General features: G+C 48.8%; 1 protein-coding gene across 1 annotated transcript in view; it reads right to left on the reverse strand.

Moving 5' to 3' along the window:
* The window catches only part of Ptprn2 (protein tyrosine phosphatase receptor type N2), a 631,370-nt gene that overhangs the window by 373,725 nt on the left and 236,931 nt on the right, over positions 1–20,714 (reverse strand). Inside the window, exon 10 of the mRNA XM_048785405.1 lies at positions 15,504–15,590. Within this exon, the coding sequence (XP_048641362.1) occupies positions 15,504–15,590 (87 nt within the window). The remainder of the gene's footprint in view (positions 1–15,503; positions 15,591–20,714) is intronic.

Consider the following 20,714-nt stretch of genomic DNA (forward strand, 5'->3'; position numbering starts at 1 on the left):
ATGCATGGCAGGTCGCTGGGCCTGTTCCGGGCACAGGTGAAGGCTCTGCTCTGCCCCTACTCCAATTGGGGTGACGTGACTACCACGCTGGTGGGCCGCTGGGCCTGTTCCGGGCGTGGGTGGCGGCTCTGCTCTGCCCCTCTGGCTTGATGACAAAGTGAGAGAGACTCGGGTGTTCGTGACTCACTTTCTTTACCAGGAGACCAACTGTTTCTGTCGCCGCTGGTATTGATGAAGTTCTCTCCTCTGCCGCTTTCTGATGACATCAGATCTCTGTCATGTTGGTATCCCATGCGAATGGCAGCATTTCGTTCCCTTTGCCGAGTGACCAAAGCAACAGGTGAGTCCTGACCGGCCCTCACAAGCCCCGTCTCAATCCTGTTGCCTGTGCCTATGAAGGCTCGGTTGGTATTTACCTCCACAGTATTCAGCAGGACCCAGACCGAGAAGCAGTTTCCGCGGGGTCTTTAGCCCTGGGCCAGAGCAGTTCCGGGAGCCGGAATTTGGCCGCTCCGGGCTCGATGTATGTTCTGATAGGAGCAGGCTCCAAGAAGCAGTTTCCACAGGTTCTTTAGTACTGAGCCTGAGTAATCTGTCTGGGAGACGCAGGCGAATTCCAGCCTGAAATTACCTGTTCTATGGCTGAATGAGCTGCGATCAGTCGAAAACAGGGATGGTGACGTCAGCTCTCCAAGATAGTGGCTGCTGGCTTCCTCTGTGGTCTGACCGGTGTGGAGAACCGAATTGGACCGCTTCCTTCCCCCGTCTCAAACCCAGAATTCAGCCCTGAGCACGGTGATTGCACAGCTGGCAGAAGCCCGCAGAGCTGTATCTTTGCGTTGCTATCTCGTCATTTCCCAGCGCAAGCCACAGACTCTAGCCGCGGGGCGATTTGCTGAATAAGCAGCGTGACCCTCCGTGCGGACAAATCTCTCGCGTTTGAGCCCCTGTAGCTGATCCTCGTGCTCTGGAAATCCTTCCTCTAGGTTTTGGAGCACCCCAATTTTGCTGGAAATTCCTAACAAGATAGCTTTTAGCCGTTCTAACTCGTCATTCTCCTGCACAGTGACGCGGTACACGGGGCTAATGCAATCCCTTCGCCGCCATCTTTGGTAGTCCTCAGTTCGTGTAAATTAAATAAAAATTTTAATAAAAAGGGTCCATCTAAGTTGGTAAGAGAAAGGATACCTTGGAAGTCACGAACCCACACATATTTCTACGTGCCAGACAATCAGAGTATTGGTTTATAAAATGTTTAAAGTGCAATGTCCATTGCTCTAAGTTTTCTCTGGCAGGAATAACAGACTTAAAGTGTTAATTAGACTTTAATACCGTGGTTTTCACAGGTAACCTAAGTGTACATATATTTGGGTCTATTAAATGTTTTTATAAATTGGTAAAAGAAAAAAAAGAGATTTCAATCCATTCAACCCAGTACTGGCAGTCCCAGCACCATTTCTCAGCCTGGTCCCAGGAAGTCACAAACTGTCTCTCTATGGGTCAGGGACACCAGCCCCTGGCTGGAAAAATAATCCCAGAGAAATGGGCAAAGGTGACCTCGCCTCTTCCCACCTTCCAAGCACGTACCGGGCAGGTTACGTCACTGTGGGCTGGGCTCGTCCGCCTCGGTGCTGCGGGTGGGTACACGTGGGCTTAGGCCTCACTGGTTCCTTTCTGGGTCCCTGTCTCACAAGTTCAAAGAATGAAACCCACGATGGTGGCAGAGGACAGAGAAAGAAAGGGGTGAGCTTTGTGGGGCTTGAGGAGATGGCGCTCCCAGGAGGCCGGGGGAAACCAGCAGGAGGTTTCTTCCACGTGGGTGCACTAGTCTGGGGACCTATGGCTTCGGATAAAGGCACCGATCAGAGTCTATGCTAAACAGATATTTTAAAAACTGTTGGGGGGCTGGGGCTATAGCTCAGTGGTGGAGACTTGACTCACAATGCGAGGCACTGGGTTCGATCCTCAGTACCACGTAAAAATAAAATATATTACGTCCATCTACAACGAAAAAAATGAACTAAAAAAAAATAAAAGTGTTGGGACTAACGGTTGAAACTCCTGTTGCACAGGCACTGGGAGGGTACCTAGGCTACGGGGTTGGCCCACGAGTTTCTAATTGACCACGCCCTTTTAGTCCTTGAGTCTGAATTTTTCTACCACCTTCATTTGGGTCTACCCCAAGTTCATTTTCCTGAAGCTCTGGGACAAAGGAGTGAATGAAATCTTAGCCTCCTGAGGTGGCCTTTACATTTGGAAAAACCTTACGGGGGGCCCATCCCTCTGTGCTTGACGATCATCCTATCTTTTTCAGGGGTGAAAGCTGCCAGTCACAAAGGACATATCAGTGGGTTCCAGTTGTTAGATTATAACCTGGAGATGAAAATGCTCCACTTTTAAGATCTGACAGGATGTCACATTTGGGAGACACTTCTGGGTGGAATCCTCCTTGTTTCCCACAGAGCTAAAATAGAAGGGCTGCCTGGATTCCCAGTGTCTCGGCCATTATGACTTCTGTATAGAGAAGTCCCTGAAGTCTCTTTATGGTCAATGTGACCTTCACTGAAAAGAGTTCCCTGGATGTAAGAAATCGTCAACAGATGGGTGTGGGGGTGGGGGCGGGGAGAGTGAAATAGACCCCTCACAGCTAGCTGACGAGTAGACAGAGCCTTTTGGTGTTAATTCCTGGGAGGAAGTGAAACAAGAGCCAACCTGTGTTTGTTGGCAGCTCTTACAAAGGCGTCTTCAAGGAACCTGAAGTGAAGACGGAGAGGCCTCCTCCATGGGTATCACTAGCCTGGTACAGTGAAAAGGCCCTAAGGGACCTCTGGTGCAACTGACGATAGGGAGCACCCTTAGTGGATGGCACTATGACAGTGATAAGGGACGGGTCGGGCTCCACAACAGCCTGTGTACAATGCAACCTGGGAAGAAAGACTAAGGAACAGTTTTTGATCTGTTTGTATATGGCAGATTGTCTGATCCCTTTCCTGGGATAAAATTTGTTGTGTAAGTTAAACGTTCAGATAAGATTATCATCCAAAGAGGAACGACTTCATCTGCAAGTACCTTGCAGGGAAAAGAAACAAACCCTGTTCTACAATAAGTGAGCAAGGCCATGGGCCAATGGGACCCTGGAGTGGGTCATTCTTATCTTAACCAAGATTTTGTTTAAGGAGGAAATCCATTCTCTTCTGGACAAAATTTTATACTATGAATTGAGTCAGTGTTGTCAGACACCCTAAATATACGAATATATCTGAAAACTTAGAACACTTTACTCAGCTGGTATTCTCCAGATTAAAGCTGTCTGTGGTGGTAATCTGCTTAGACTTACATAAAAATAACAGATTTAATTGGGGATTTATTTGTGTCATTGAATGTTTTATAATTGGATATAGGTAACTTTTTATCAATAAGATACATAGAGAATTTTATGTTGCTCTTTACACTGGGATGAAAATTTAAATGTATTTTTGGAGAGTAATAAGGAAAGTTTAATTTAAGAGCTCTCTTTGTCTTTCTGTTTGATTCACATTTTGGATGTAATATTGTATTATCTTAACTGATATTCAGAGAGATTCAGGAAATAACATATTACAACTTCATAAAACAATATTTAAGGAAGAGGCTTTAGAAAGAAAGCACTTTACCTAACATTTGTCAAGACTTTGCCTCACCTGAAATAAGGCTCTGCCTCTCACCCTACTCCACATCAGGATGGTTTCAAAGTAGGCCAGAATTAATTAATCACATTTAAATTCATGTTCAAAAGATAGATTTTGTTGTTGTTGTTGTAAGGATTACTGTGATCTCAAAATGAACAGGGGACATAATACATATATAAATGTTTGGGATTAGAAAAACTATGTTTCTTGGTTTACAGCTATTACACAAACTGAATGCTTCTGCTCTTATTAATTTCATTTTATATCTTCTTTACAAAACCTTATAAGTGTTGCCTGTTAGTTTTGCAGAAGCATTGCTTCTAATAGAACAACCTGAGTTAATTTGAGACGATAAGCTATCATCTAAAGGACAGGTAGGATAGAATGCTGACTTTCAGTACTAATACCCCAATTAAATGGAAGAAATAACTGTAAAATTATAAAACTTGAAGTTAAAATCCAGTGCTTCTACTTCAACACTGGCGAAACTGGCCTGCTGGGTGTTTAAAACCAAAACCTGGAGACCAAATTTAAGGAAGTAAAAGGGCCAAGGAAAACTCAGCCAATATTTTGGCCCTTTCCCTCTGAGGTCAGCCAGGATCTAGGGAATGAGGGGAACTCTGTAAGGTCCCTGCAACTCTGGCAAGTCCCCCAACCTCCTGATCAGGGGAATCATGAGGACCCTAGGGACCATGAAGCCAACCAGTGCACTTTCTGCAAAGAGGAGGGTCACTGGAAAAGGAAATGTCCCTGATGGTTCCAAAGGAAGGAACATCGAGTCAGCAAGACCATTCCCACCTTGGCAGATGGTACAACTGGGACAGGAAAAGCTAAAGGAGCCAAGAGGCTTCTCACAGGTCCCCAAGAGTGGTCCCTGACAGATCTCAGGGGGTCCTCACAGGTCCCCAAGACTGGTCATGTCAGGGGGTCCTCACAGGTCCCCAAGACTGGTCCCTGACAGATCTCAGGGGGTCCTCACAGTAGACAGAAAGAGGTCGATTTAGACCAACTGGTCTTAAACACCTGGCAGAAGTGTACGACCAAACACAGCCATAAATGGACATTTAAAAGAAAGACATGGTTTTATTAATTGTTACTTGGGATATACACTGTGTCAGTCTTCCCAAAAGTAAAACTGGAGGTTACGAAGGAAGTGTCTTTACTCAAGAGTGCCTGATAAATGTCACACAGAGCTCTGTCAGAGTCTCAGGTACGTTCTGAGCCAGTTTAAGGCCTACCCCTACTTCTTTTTTGCTCTAATTTATTTTTCATTTTATTTTTTGCTGGTATGATGTTATGAGCTGATGCTCAGATTCCCCTCTGGAATTCGTAAGTCATTGCTTCAGCCTGGCAGTGGGGAGAAGGTAAGCTCCAACCAACCTGAAAAGGACCTTACCAGTGTTCCTGATCACCAGGTGCCTATGTGAACCACTAAAAAGGGGAGAACTCATGGCCGTGGGTGGTATCAAACTCAAAATTCACCATGGCGAGGCGCGGTGGCACACACCTCTAATCCTAGTGGCTCAGGAGGCTGAGGCAGGAGGACTGCAAGTTCAAAGGCAGCTTTGGCCACTTAGTAAGGCCCTCCGCAACTCAGCGAGACCCTGTCACTAAGTAAAATATAAAAAGGACTAGGGATGTGGCTCAGTGGTTATGCACCCCTGGGTTCAATCCTCAGTACCCCTCACACAAAAAATGAGGAGTTTCTATTCTTAAAAAAAAAAAAAAGTTACTATGGTCAGGATGGATGGAATACCAATACCAAATGGGCAAGAATGAAAATAAACATGAGACCAAAATGCATAAAGAGAAAAAGGGGGGTCTTGTGAGAAGTAAAAAGTTCAGTGGTCCATGCTCAGATATAGTATTTAACCTTATTTGGGGTGTAGTCATTTTAATTATTTGCCCTCCCCAATTTTAAAATGAGCCGCTTGCATAGATTATAACCCCAAACTCCTCCTATCAGAGCAGGGGACAGAGCTGTATGAGGCATAACAACAGGGGGACTGCCACCCAAGTGTGCTTGCTTGCCAGATTTGTTCAGTAGTGCACCCTCTGCACCCCTCTGCACCCCCTCGGCCTTGCCAAATTACTTCGGAGCATGTATTTGATTCCTTGCAGTGTGCCAATATTTCTAAGGAAACATGTGAAACAGATGGCACTGAAGAGACCATGAGAAGGGCCCTGTTCACAGCAAGAGCTGGAAAAGAAGTGTTGCTTCGTTCAGTCTCAGCTGAGAGTGTGAGTGCCACCAACCCATGTTTTCCCTGCGCTGTGTACATCTGTCCACGCATGCCCAGGGAGGGCTGTAGAAGTCCAGAGGAATTAACACAAACTGTAAACATAAGGCCACGAATGAGAATGTTACAGTGTGGATGTGAGCTCTTCCCCAAAAGCTCATGTCTGAAACTGCAAGAAGATTTAGAGGGTAAATTATTGGGCCGTGAGAGTCTTGATCCAATCAGTAAATTAATCCCCCGAGGAATTAACTGGGTGGTAACTGAAGGCAGGTAAGGCATGGCCGAAGGAGGTGCCTCTGGGTATGTATTTTGTATCTGGTGAGTGCAGTCTCCCTCTCTCTGCTTCCTGATCATCGTTGTGAGCCACTTTGCTCTGCCACATTCTTCCACCATGTTGTTCTGCCTGATCTTGAGCCCTGAGGATCAGAGCCAGCTGTCTATGGACTGAGACCTCTAAACCATGAGCCCCCAAATAAACTTTTCTTCCTCTACAATTGTTCTGATTGGGTCTTTTAGTTACGGCAGCGAAAAAGCAGACCAAAACATAGAGAATGGACTATTTCCTACCATCTGTGTTAATGCATTTATACATTACACATTTTATGATTTAACATTGAGAACATGGGCATCGACATTTCACATGTGAAATTGCTGCTTTTCTGCTGGGTGAGGCATGTCACGTTATCTCACCTGTGAAACAGGGATAATAAGACATGCCTTGGAGGGTGTTGGGGTGGCTGAACAGGACGCCTGGTGCATGCAGGATTCCCTCTGATCTGCAGCTCTTGGCTGCTGCCCTGAGGGCCTAGGCCAGCCCACACCCTCTGAATTCTGCAGCATTCACTCTCAGGTGCAGGAGACCTTGTGCAGGTTCACTAACTCCTGCAGGCTGCACTGTGCTGTGCAGGAGACCAGCTCCTCTCCACCTGGAATGGCTTGGCTGATCCAAGAAGGTAGGTCATCTTCAACTTCTCTCACCCTGTGACTTTGGGCTTTGGATCTCATGATGGATCTGTACATAGCCAGGAGAGGTCACTCAGGAGGTAGTGAGGATGTCTGGCATGTCCCATGGTGAGTACCTTTGATGTGAGAGCATTTGTGTCACTGCCAAGTCATAGTCCCTGGAGCCCATCAACTTGCTTCTGTGAGAAGTGACCACTTTTGCACAGAGAAAATATCAAAAGGAGGAACCCTCAAACCTAACCACAAACGCTCCCTACCCTAGTAAAAGAAGGGCCTCTCAGGATCCCTGTGGGTGTGCCACACTTGCAACACGCTTCATGTGGCTTCTTACACAGATGCTGGTGGGATAAACGGTGCACTACCTGGGTGAGCTGAGTCCCATGCAGGACCAACAGGAAAAGCTGTATCCCTGGGATTATGAATGCCCCAATTTAAAACTTACTTATTTAATCAAACCATACATGCTCAGACAGATAAAAAACAGTGTCACCACTGTAATTCCAGCTGTAGTTCCCTCTGTTTTAAATGTTAGTCCAGTTGCTCCAAGGTCTTTGCCGTTCAGTGGTCTACTGACCCTTCATTACATATAGATAGTTGCTCATTCTTTTTTTTAAAAAAATTTGTCATGAAACATGCTAACAAGAAACAGAAGTAACTTCCAGGGTTTTAACATTAATATCTTGCATATTTTCCAGAATATCCTCACACCATCACTTGTGGCATGTGAGACATCCAAGCCCACCCTCAGCAGCCAGTGTTGGCATAAGAGCCTGCGCAACCAAGGACAATTTAGGAATCTATCTTCCTACACTTGTCTTTAAAATAATCTAAACATACATTTCCATTCTGCCTTCAAAACATCTGCATACTGCTATGAGTCTTCTGCGTGGTTGTGTCTCGAGGTCATCTTTGGGCCATCACACAACTCCCCAGTCTCAGGTGTGAGAAGGCCCTGACGTCCTCCAGATGCAGAACTGCAGCTCTGCTGAGAGGGGGGCAGGCAAGCGAACCCTGATGGTGGCTTCTGCTTCCTGCTGTTTAAACCATTGCCCAAACCCAGAGCACCGTGAAGTCCTGTCCACAGAGGTTCTACTTGGTCCAGCTCCTCTGGGAGCTGTTATTTCTACCTAACAACAGGTGCACACACAGGATTGTTGGTATCAAGCCAAACTTTGTGGTGTACAATGAAGATCACCTATCATGCGAGTTTCTCTTGTAAACACTGCCAAGTAGTCACTTGGAACACTTGGAACAAATACAGCCCAGGTAGAAATTTCCTTTGACTCTTTTTGCATTAAAAAAAAAGGCAGCCTTGGGGCTGGGGTTGTGGCTCAGTGGTAGAGCACTCATCTCACACGTGCAAGGCCTGGGGTTCGATCCTCAGCACCACATAAAAATTAAATAAATAAAATAAAGGTATTGTACCCAACTACAACTAAAAAATAAACATTAAAAAAGGCAGCCATGCCATATTTGGCAACAATGGATATTCCTAAGGTTAGTCATTTAATGTTGAAACTTCACAACGAACATAAATGTAAATGCTGCTCTTTTCAGTTGATAAACTTTTCTGAAAGTTGTTTAGAAATAAGATCAACTTCTGATAAGACAATTGGATTAAATTTTTTTGCTAGTATAATACCCCTAGGTCTGAGAGATCAACATGTACTTTGTCTGTTTGATATCATATTTTTGATGAAGCCCATAACATATGTGGATGGATGGATGGATGATAGATAGATAGACAGATTATAAATAGATAAAGCAGGTAGATAGATGGGTAGATAGGTGGATGGGTGGGTGGGTGGATAGATGGATGGGTGGATGGATGGACGGATGGAAGGACGATAGGTAGGTAAGGTAGGTGGGTAAGTAGGTAGACAGATGGATGAGTACGCAGATGGATTAATAGATGAATGGTGATGCATGGGTGGAAGAAATATATGGTGAGTGATGGATGAATGATGAATGGATACATGGGTGGGTAAAAACATAGATGGATGATGGATAGATAGGCAGGTGGATAGAAGGGTGGGTAAGTGGATGAATGGATTATGGTTGCATGATGGATAATAGATGATGGATGGATGAGTAGTTAGACAGATGGACAATGAATAGATGATGGATACATAGGTGGGTGGATGGACAGATAGATAACAGAGCTATGTATGTGCATATTGCCTATGTTAATGCAAACCCAGTAAGACGTTTTCTCAAAATATTATCTCTGTCCTAAGAATCTCTGCATTGACTATTCTTATCTAGTTGGCTATACATTAATGACTTGCTCATTATATGCCTTACTAGTATTAACTTAAGAGATATGGGGTAAAAATGGGAGCTCATAACCCACTTGAATCAAAGTGTGAAATATGATATATCAAGAACTATGTAATGTTTTGAACAGCCAACAATAAAAAATTTAAAAAAAAAGAGATATGAAGTGCTAATAGTAGTCTCAAGGTTATACAATGAAGTCAGAATGACTTAGACTTACTGCACCTGACTGAACACAGCTTTAGTAACAGAAAGATCTCTCTGTATAGTGTGTATGTTTCTGAGGAGCTATTTGAACAAGCCCTTCAACTTTGTCTCTGGGCTGAGAACCGGATGAGCAGGTTCTTCCTCAGCCTGGCACGGTCTGGCTTGTTCCTGAGGGCACCAGCTTATTTCCGCCACTCCTCTTCAAACACCCCTCATTCTGGGGAAGCCGTGGCTTGGTGCTGGGATAGTCAAATGCCGAGGAAATCGAGTTCTTGCTGGCTTTGGCAGAATCATTATTGCACGCCGCGTTGAGAGGCCAGGGAGCATTCCAGAATTCTGTGCAGATGGCAAAGTAAAACAGACCCACACTGCTAAGGCACACTCTGCATCACCGTCTTTCTGCAGTTGTGCATTCATGCTTCCAAATATTAGGCAACAGCTCCCCAAAATATCCAGTTTGAGGGCTTTCAAGGAAGGAGAGGCTGAGAGAATCAATTCCTAATGGAATATGTGAGGAAACAAAGACCAACTAAGATTTTGCAAGGCAGTTTAATGTGACCCAAGCCTTTACCAAACAGAGTGATGGACAATGTGTTACCTTCCTCAGGGGCTGTGCAGACTGTCTCGCTGCAGTCGCCGGCGAGTATGTGCAGTTTGGGAATTCCTGTCTGTGCTTAGGACTTGCACTCTTCTCATGCAATGTTTGGGGGAAAATAGATTGTCCGTGGTTTATGCTTTTCCTTTAGCTTTGAAAGAACCTGTTGGTTTTGACCCTCACACAATCTGTTCTGTTACAACTGACGGGGGAGGCGAAACCCCAGGGAACTCTGTTCCATCAGCACAGCCAAGGACTGTGGTTAGCTACTTACAGCAGAAGCCCTGTGCTCCCGAAGGACCGAGGGTCATTATGCTGCATTTTCTATTGCACAGTTTGGGTGTCACAGTGCTTACATACTAATGAATTAAACAAATAAATAATGACATTTAGAAATAGAAGTCTTTGCCTAAAAATCAGGACTGAAGCTATTTCTTGAAACTTTGATGTTTAGCCTCATGGCCTCTCAGCTCTGGGGCAATGAGCAGCAAACTCAGAACTGAGCCACCCCTCCTCACACTGGACATGGGGTGACCAGCTGCGCAGACCATGGGGTCATCTGAAGGCTGCACTCCCTCTGGACCGTGGGCTGCTCTATTCCTGAAGACACTTGCCTGGCCTCATCCATACTCCATGTGCACCCCATATGTGCACAGCAAACTCTGGGAGCCAGCATCCAGCAGGGTGCAACTGTGCTCCCCCCTCCTGCCCACCTGTCTGCATGCAAGACCAACTCCATTCCCTAGGGCCAATGCCAGGCCCTGAGCCTTCCCACTGCAGCCGAGTCCTGGATCACAAGCTGGCCTCCTGCTCCAAAGCCTTGCTGGAGACGGCACTCCTGCAACGTCTCTGCTCAACAGAGATGTCTGCAGAACAGAAGACTGATTTTCACTTTGTTTGGCTGAGAATGAATGCAAGCTGAGCAGCAGCAGGCAGTTCTGACAGGGCAAGTCATGAAGACAAGCACACCTTGCCCGGTGTTCAGCTATGCTTCACACAACCTACCTGCCTCATGGGCCCTCCTGTCTCCCAGCCTAAGCAGCACCTCATTTCTGAATGGTGCATCACACACACAAGCTGTATGTGACTGAGTGCTGATGCCCACCTGGTCCCTCCCCTTCAGGTGGGCAAGCTGAGGCTGCTGGAGCTTAGGCAATCTGCCCAAGGTCTTCTAGCAAGTCGACAAAGGCAGACTCGAAGCCAGGTGCCTCTGAGCCAGATTCCATCCATCCGGGTAACATTCACTCACTCCTCCTCAGCAAACCCAGACACCAGGTTGCCGAACTGACTAGTTCCTGCCCCCAAGGAGCCTACTGCTGACTGGGAAGGATGGAGACCCAAATCTTGTCAGTAAAGCAGCATCATTACCAGGAACCACAGTCTCACAGGAGCGTAGTTCCTGAACTCTGCAGTTGTGCACTGTTCCCCAGTCACCCGCAGGATCTCACCAGAGCTGCTCCTGGAAAGAAGAGCCGACTGGGCTGCTTTTACCAGTGCAAACCCACCCACAGTGGAAGGAAGAGTGCTTCCTCCTCACAGCAGTGAGACACCAGTGAAAGGCACAGGTTGCCATGCACTGCCCACCTCCACGTGGCTCTGTCCTGAGCTCTGCAGTCCTGCCATAGGCTTCACTTGGGAGGAAGAATTAAAAGGCTCAGAGAGAGCAATCGTGGGGCCTGGGCCCACAGAGGGCTCCTGGGAGCAGACTCCAGGCTGGCTGTAACAGGGCTATGCCTGGGCTCCTTGGTGTGCAGCAGGGAAACCAAGGACTCTTAGGAAGGCGAGCTACCCTCTCCTCCCCAGGTGCAGTTTCCTTTCACACTAGGAGTGGGAGTGCCCAGCCCGTGCCACCAAGCAGAGCATGGGCTTCGCTCAGTGAAAGGTGCTGCCTCTTCCTCCAGAAGAATCACCTGCATATCATAATGACACCTCTTCCCGCTACCTCATCTTCAGTCTAAAGACAGGACTGGGCGGTTCCAACGTCCTGCCACAGTGCCCTGACACTCTTGGTTTCCTGTCTCTGGCCCCCGGGCCACCCCTTTGCAGCTTCAGCAGGACCCAGAGGCAGGCTGTGGAGAGACCTACACTTGCTCTGGGAAGCTTTCCACAACCAGGTACTCTGCTCTACCTTGCTCCATGACCCTCCAGGCAAATCCTGAGCCCAGCTGCGACGGCAGCGGTGTCACCAGAAGCATGGGTGTACAATAGCAGTGCACCACGTTGCAAACACAACCCCACTTACCAAGACCCTCCTGCAGGTGCCTCACTCATAGAGCATAGAGCACTATGCATCTGCCCCAAGCACAGGCCCTGCCATTGTTGATCCACACCGCCCAGGCACACACATCAGGTGATGCGGGGCTCTGCGATCAATGTTGTCCACAGAGACAGCAGGAAGCATCAACCCAGGGGGTGAGGCCATTTTTCTCCCCTCCCCTACCCCTGCTTCCTATGTAACATCTCCCCGGATCTGCCAATGCACAGAGACAAGGCTAGGGGCAAATAACACTGTTCTTCTCTGGGAAGCCAAAGGGTACTTTCTGAAGCCGTAACCCCCAGGGATCATCTCCCACATGGAGGGTGGTCTGAGGAGAGGAAATGTGCTGGGTGCAGGCATGTCCCCAGGCCTGTGCAGTAGGAGAGCCTGGTGAAAAGGGTCTGGGTGGAGAATTTCTGCAGCTGTGTCCCCAGTGACCATTGTGAAGAATGAGAGCACTGCACTTATCAAGCTAGTGAATCCCACAGATGAGAAACAAGACTGCCCTGTGCACTCCAAGAGCCGTGAGGGCTGATCACAGCATAAGCCTGTCCCCTGGGGATGCCCCAGCTGACCCCACGCCTCATGCACTGCAGGGCTCATCCAGAGAACTGACCCCAGGCACCCTCTGCGACTCCAGGGCTCTCAGCATGTTCTCCTTCTGTGTTGCCCACCCCAGTACTGCCCACCTGGCCGGGATCCTGCAGGAGGCAGCCCCCGCCTCTGCAGCCCTGCCTGGGACAGCCAAGATTAGATTATAAGATCATAACTGTGGCTGCTGTGTCTGCTAGCGTAACTCCAGCAGCAAGCTAATGCCGTTTTAATGGTCTCTAATGATGTAATAAGAAATAATGGGATTTATTTGACAGCTACATAACCATTAACAAAACATATTAAGCATGACTACTACTTCCGTAACAATGCAGACAATGCCTGCACGTGCCAGCTCACGTGCCCCTTTCCTGGGACTGAATCCATGAACGGTTCTGAGGCTGTGCTCTTACAGGCAGCACCAGGCACCCAGGGTGCTGCTGCTCTTCCTCCGAGATGCCCTTGAGGCACAGCCCCGGCCTGAACCCCTCCTCAGAGCATCCTCCGTCACTACTGGGCCCAGGGGATTCTCAGGACATTCAGGTAAGGCTCGTATGTTCCAAAGGGCAAAGCTACCTATATACACAGGACCCACAACAAGACCCAGGGAGGCATGGCTCCACCAAGCCAGAACCGGGGACTGGGGAGGAGGCTTTGAAGCAGCAAGGATCAGGATGGGGACCGTGAGGAGCTGGGGAAGCGAGCAAAGGCTGCAGGGAGGACGCTGGCCAGGAGCTGCAGACCATGCCCCAAGGTCCTGGGCAGGGTGGTGCTCAGGCTGACTTCTGGGGAAGAGGGGCCCTGCACTGAGCAGGGAGGAGGCCTGGAAGTGGAAGCAGCAGGGGCTCAGCAGGCAGGCTCAGCCACTCCTCGCTCCCCAGAGAGGCAGGCAGCTGTACCCAGAACCCGAGCGGATGCAAGGGCTCTCCGTGGGAGGATCCGGAGGAGCAGTGGGCCGACACTCAGACCCCGAGCGGCAGAAGCACGTCAGCTCTGCAGCCCAACTCACCTCCTTCCCCGAGCATGGCCTCCCAACCTGCCCCTTCTCACTTCTCAGGTTAGTGGGACCATGTGGGCTACTCGGAGAATCTCCCACAAGCGGCTCATGTGGTGGCCAGCCACACTACCCCCCACTGAACCCTGAGAATACAGTGGTTCTGCTCTCAGGGTCCAGCTCACAAACCAGCACTGTTCCAGTAGCAGTGTCCAACCGGCAAGGTGGCCTCCCCCCAGCCTCCTTCCATTATGATGCAAGTTATTGACTGACCACAGAGAGCAACAAACTCTTGCAGACCACAGAAGCCCCTGGGCCCGTGGCCGCCACGCCCTGTGGCTGCACAGCGGCCCCGGAAGGGCCTCACTGAAGACAAATGAGGAGCACACGGTGAACAGGCCTCAGTGGGCCTGGGTGGGCTCTGTTCTAGAGTCTCAGGAGCCTATTCCCTCCCCCTGCGCTTAGGAAGCATCAGCCGCATCACCTGCGCCAGGAGTGCTGTCCACCCGAGGCCCCTGTAGCCGGCCTTTCCTCCTGCCCATGCTCACCTTCAGCAACAAGGCCACGGAGCAACAGGCACTCACCCACCCAGGCTCCTGCTCGTCCGTCAGCCTCTGGACCTGGACAGCAACGGATGGCCTCGGCGGACTGGAGCCCAGGCCCACCCAGGGCATCTGGGTAAGGAGGGAAGGCTGAGGGCAATCAGGGGCAGTAAGCCCTCAGGGTTTCACAGGCCGTTTTAGCACACTGTGTCCACTCTGTGGTCACCAGGGAACTATTGCCCGCAGGGGATAAGGAGACAACCAGCAGGAGCAGATGCACCTCGGAGAGCCCGACAGACAGGAACCGGGCACCCACGTGTCTGGGACCAGGGATCCCTGGCTGATCACCTGTCCTCACCCAGGTGAATCCCGTGTTCTCCACTCCATCTCATGCCTGGCCTGTATGTCCACGGCCCTCTGCAGGCTCCTGAAGTCTTCAGACCACACAGGGGGACACATCGCACCACACACACACACACGCACACACACACACACACATGAGTACAGGCAAGCCTTCACTTCAGTTCTCACCTCCACTCCATGGTCCTGACCTCTCTTTGCAAGGCCCCCTCCCACCCTCCTCCCAGTCATGGGGTGGACTCCGCACGAGCACCCAGCCTACATGGTGCCAGCTGGGTCCAGGCTTCTGTCATGCACACCCTCTCTCCAGCACCTACATACTACAAGCCCAGGACAGGAACTGCCACTCTCCTGCTTCCTGGGCACCTGCTCCTTCCCCCAGGAGAAGGGTGCTGATCACCTCAGTGCCTCAAGTCCAAGGCCACCCCTAGGGAAGCTTCCAGAGGTTGACAGGGCCCTGCCAGTTGCTCAGTGCATGTAGGCAAAGGGTCCATGGGTGTAGGCCTCCCCAGGGCCCTTGTGTGCAGTGGAGCAGGCAGGATGCCACGGACCCAGGGACGGCAGGTGCACAAAGCAGGCACTGGCCTTGGGTACGCTGCCCTCAGGATGAGGATTCTCACAATTCAGCCCAGGATTCAGCTGCACTGGGAAAACTTACCACAGCCTGCTAGAACTTTTGTCTTCTACAGAATTTCTGACATAATAAACAAGAACCGCAGACGCACAGCTCTTTCCCTCATAAACCCATTTCTGAGGCTGAACTAAGGTGAGCTCAGGCTCAGCCGACAGGTCCAGCCTCACATACTTACTCGATATCTGCAAAGACGCTGGGCGGCACCTTCAGGAGGTGGGCGACATCCCCCATCAGCTGCTTCCCCTTCTCCAGGTTCAGGGGGCTGTGGAGGGAGAGGGGCACCGTCAGCAAGGGTGATGGGAAGCCAGGGTCCCCAGGGAGCTGCCTCGGCTGGCTGTTCCGGATGTGCCCATTCTTGGGGCTGGGACCAGCTGGCTCCTCAGTCATGATGAGCCACCTGAATTTTCCAGCACTGAGACAGACAATGAGGTGCAGATGGAATGGCCAGTAAGCGTAACGGGTCCACGATGCCACCTCTGGCTCATCTCAGCCTTCGAGAAAAACGTGATAGAGAGGGCAGGCAGGGGGAGGCAGACGAGTGAGGAGGAGATGCGAAAAGCAGACGGTGGGATGGGCAAGCAGCTATTCACACGGATCCACTGTTGAGGTGAATGACAATCCCAGTGAAGGGTCTTTAAACTCCACCTGGGTACACACAAATGGGGGACAAGAGGGACGTGCCACGAGCTGCACCCCATCCTGGGCAGGGACCACCAGGATGCTGCGGCTGCACACGGCCAGCAAGGCCATGAAGCAGGGAGGGATGCCTGATGAAAAGGTGGCAGGTAACAGGTACCTGCAACTCTCTGCTCCCGTTACAAATCCTGACGCCAGGACTCAGGGTCCCCAGTCCCCACTGCCTGGGCCCCTGTGAGTGCTGCTGTGAGGGAGGATCAATGCACAGTGCCACGGCAGCAAGGTTTCTGCCGCTCACTCGCCCCACTCGGTGTCGGGGAGGAACACAGCTCTCAACCTGGAGGCCAGGCCCTGCCTTCAGGGCTCCCTGTGGGATTCATAGGAGACAAAGACCTTAACAAAGGAAGAAGCAGCTGGTGGTTGTGGGCTGCACCACCAGGAGTCATCCTTCTGTGAAATCCTAGGCCAGATACTGGGCCTCATCAGGAAACAGGTGGCCGCAGATTTAATCAGTGAAGAGGACGCTGAGCACGGGCCCTAGTCCAACACTGGTGCCTTGTAGAAAGTGGGAAATGGACACAGGGCAGTGCCCACATGGAGACACATGGTAAAACCAGGCAAGAGCCACCACCAGGGCAAGTCACAGGGCCAGAGCACAGCCTGGGACATAGTCTCCCTGCACCACCGGCACCCTGATCTGGACTTCCAGGACAGAACTGTGCATGTTGCTGTGGCACTCCGTGTCTCAAGCAAACCAACACATGTGTCACCTGGCAACAGGTTCTGTGGGCGGAGCATGGAGGGGTGGGCAGAGAGCTACTTAGAAGGGCTCAGAGAAGGACCCTCCAAGGGGGCCATATCTATCAGGCAGTTGGAACAGCAGGTACAGAGCTGGATGTCACTGGGACTTCTCCAAAACTAGGGAGGGTCCCAGGTGCAGGGGCCAAACAGGCATCACAGCCACCCAGGGGGTGACAACTGGTGAACACTGGGTGTATGGGGAGATGCTGAGGCATCCTGGCAAGACTGGCTGGTCAGAGAAGGACATGGGAGACAGAGAAGTGTGGCAGTCCACACGGTGGGCCCAGAGTCCAGGTAGCGCAGCCCGGATGCACATCAGGAGTTGGTCAAGACAGAGTGCGGAAGCCACAGGCTCGACAGAGTCGGGTCTTTCCAACTCTTAGGGCCAGAGGGTGAGAGGTAACCCCAATAGAGAGAGAAGAGAGCAGCCAGCCAGGCAGGAAGTGAGCCCAGCCTGGACCCCAAGGGCGTGAAGTCAGCTTTTCATCACTGGCAAAAAGACCTGACGAGAACGATTTTAGAAGAGGAAACATTTGTTTTGGCTCACAGTTTCAGAAGTCTCAGTTCACAGATGGCCACCTCCATGCTGGGGGACAGAGAGGTGAGGCAGGACATCATGGCAGGGGAGGACAGCAGCTCAGAACATGACAGCCAGGAAGCAGAGAGACAGCTCCTCCAGTCACACCCTCCCCGCCTACAGTCCCCGCCTAGTTAATCCACTAGTTCAGTCATTTCTGCTCTGAACCTTCTTGTATTGTCTCACACATGAGTTTGGGGGGGACACCTCCTATCTGAACCACAACATCTTGCCCCTGACTCCCAAAAGCTCAAGCCCATCTCACAATGCAAAACACATTTAGCCCATTTCTGAGTCCCCACAGTCTTAACAGTCCCAGCATGGCCCAAAGGTCCACGTCCAAAGTCTCCTGAGACTCAAGGCAAACTCCTATCTGAGAGGCAAGACCAAAAGCAAGTGACATATGTCCAACACGTAAAGGCACAGAGTAAACATGCCATTCCACAAGGGAGAGATCCGGTCACAGAAAGAAGGGGTGGGACCAAGCCAGACAGAAATCCCGCTGGGCAAACGCGTCCTGCGACTCCATGTCCAGCCTACGGACCGCAGGGACCTGATGTGCTCTCCACACTTGCGCAGCTCCACCCTGCGCCTCTGCTGTCACGGCCACGTGCTGCCCGGAGTTCGTCTGTGCTCACTCAATGCCTGCAGCTCTGCTCAGCAGACATCCCACAGTATGGCATCTCTTCATCTTGGGCGTCTCCCTGCAACTTCAGCTCCTTCTCACATCTGCACACATCACCCTTGGGGGGTGCCTGTGGGGACTCAAACCCTGAGGCACTGGCCTGTCCTTCCAGGTCATCCTTTGAAATACGGGTGGAAGCCTCCGCTGTCCCCTACCTCCAGCGTCCTGCATTCCTGCAGATCCATCACCACGTGGAGGAGCCAAACTCCGCCACACCAGCTCAACAGCGGCCAAACCTTCAAGGACCCACCTGCAGCAGCTTCTGGGGGTCTAGGTGGCTGAGCACAACAAAACGACTTCCTAGACCCCCACTGCACGAGCGAGGATCACTCATTGTCTCTTCTCAAAGGAATTTTAATTTTACACCCTGACCTGAAGTGGGTTGGTCTTGCCAACTCCTGACCTGCGCTCCACCATCTTCCCTGCGGTTTCTGGGTGAAGTGCTTAGCATTCCTACAGTGGATATGGTATGTTTAGTAGCCACAATGTCCTAAACTGGAGTTTCATTCTCATATGGCCAAACTACAAGTTTTTCAAATCTTTCTACTTACCACTCTTTTTTAAAAAAACGTATTATTTTTTATTCTAATTTGTTATATATGACAGCAGAATACATTACATTCATATTACACATATGGAGCACAATTGTTCATGTTTCAGTGTACACAAAGTCAAGTCACACCTTTCGGGTCTTCGTACATGTGATTAGGGCCATGATGTCCAACGCATTCCACCATCTTTCCTACCCCCCTCCCCCTCCCTTCCCCTCCATGGCCTTTGCCCTACCTAAAGTTCCTCTTTTCCTCCCATGCTCCTCCCTCCATCCTCATTATGTATCAGCATCCTCATATCAGAGAAAACAGTCAGCATTTGGTTTTGGGGATTACTTGGTTTCACTTACCATAATATTCTCCAACTCCATCTATTTACCTGCAAATGCCATGATTTTATTCTCTTTTAATGCTGAGTAAGTAATATTCCATTATGTATATATACCACAATTTCTTTATCCATTCATCCACTGAAGGGCATCTAGTTGGTTCCACAATTTTGCTATTGTGAATTGTGCTGCTATAAACATTGATGTGGCTGTGTTAACCACAGTATGCTGTTTTTAAGTACCTTGAGTATAAACTGAGGAATGGGATGGCTGGGTCAAATGGTGGTTCCATTCCAAGTTTTTCAAGGAATCTCTATACTGCTTTGTATATTGGCTGCACCAATTTACAGTCCCACCAGCAATGTATGAGTGTGCCTTTTTCACCACATCCTCGTCAACACTTATTGTTATTTGTATTCATAATAGCTGCCATTCTGACTGGAGATGAAATCTTAGAGTATCTGTTTTGATTTGCATTTCTCCAATTGCTAGAGATACTGAACATTTTTTCATATATTTGTTGATTGATTGTATATCCTCTTCTGAGAAGTGTCTGTTCAGTTCCTTGGCCCATTTATTGATTGGGTTATTTGTTTTTGTTTTTACTTTAAGATTTTTGAGTTCTTTATATATCCTGAATATTAGTGCTCTATCTGATGTGCATGTGGTAAAAATTTGCTCCCATTCTGTAGGCTCTCTTTTCACCTAAGTGATTGTTTCATTTTCTTTTTAGTTTGAATCCGTCCCAATTTACTGATTCTTGATTTTATTTTTTGTGCTATAGGAGTCTTCTTAAGGAAGTCGGAGCCTAATCTAACATGATAGAGATTTGGACCTACTTTTTCTTCTATTAGGCACAGGGTCTCTGGTTTAATTCCTAGGTCTTTGATCCACTTTGAGTTGAGTTTTGTGCATGGTGAGAGATGGGGGTTTAACTTCATTTTGTTGCATATGTATTTCCAATTTTCCCAGCACCATTTGTTAAAGAGGCTATCTATTCTCCAATATATGTTTTTGGTGCCTTTGTCTAATATGAGATAACTATAATTATGTGGGTTTGTCTCTATGTCCTCTATTCTGTACCATTGGTCTACAGGTCTATTTTGGTGCCAATACCATGCTATTTTTGTTATTAGTGCTCTATAGTACACTTTAAGGTCTGGTATACTGATGCTACCTGTTTTACTCTTCTTACTAAGGATTACTTTGGCTATTCTGGGTCTCTTATTTTTTCCAGATGAATTTCATGATTGCTTTTTCTATTTCTATGAGGAATTCATTGGAATTTTGATTGGGATTGTATTAAATCTGTATAGTGTCTTTGGTAGTATGGTCATTCTGACAATATTAATTCTGCCTATCCAAGAACTCAGGAGATTTTTCTGTCTTCTAAGGTCTTCTTTCTTTCTTTAGTGTTCTGCAGTTTTCATTGTAGAGGTATTTAACATCTTCTGTTAAGTTTATTTCCAAATATTTTATTTTTATTTTTTAAGGCTATTTTATTTTTAAGGCTAAATGGGAGAGTTTTCCTAGTTTCTCTTTCAGAGGATTTGTTACTGATGTACAGAAATGCCTTAGATTTATGTGTGTTTATTTCATATCCTGCTACTTTGCTGAATTCATTTATTAGTTCTAGAAGTTTTCTGGTGGAGTTTTTTGGATCTTCTAGGTACAGCAAACAGTAATAGTTCGAGTTCTTCTTTTCCTATCCATATCCATTTAATTTCTTTCATCTGTCTAATTGCTCTGGCCAGGATTTCAAAAACTATGTTAAATAGAAGTGGCGAAAGAAGGCATCCCTGCCTTG

Source organism: Marmota marmota, unplaced genomic scaffold (assembly GCF_001458135.2).
Source record: "Marmota marmota marmota unplaced genomic scaffold, marMar, whole genome shotgun sequence".
NCBI classification, from domain to species: Eukaryota; Metazoa; Chordata; class Mammalia; order Rodentia; family Sciuridae; genus Marmota; species Marmota marmota.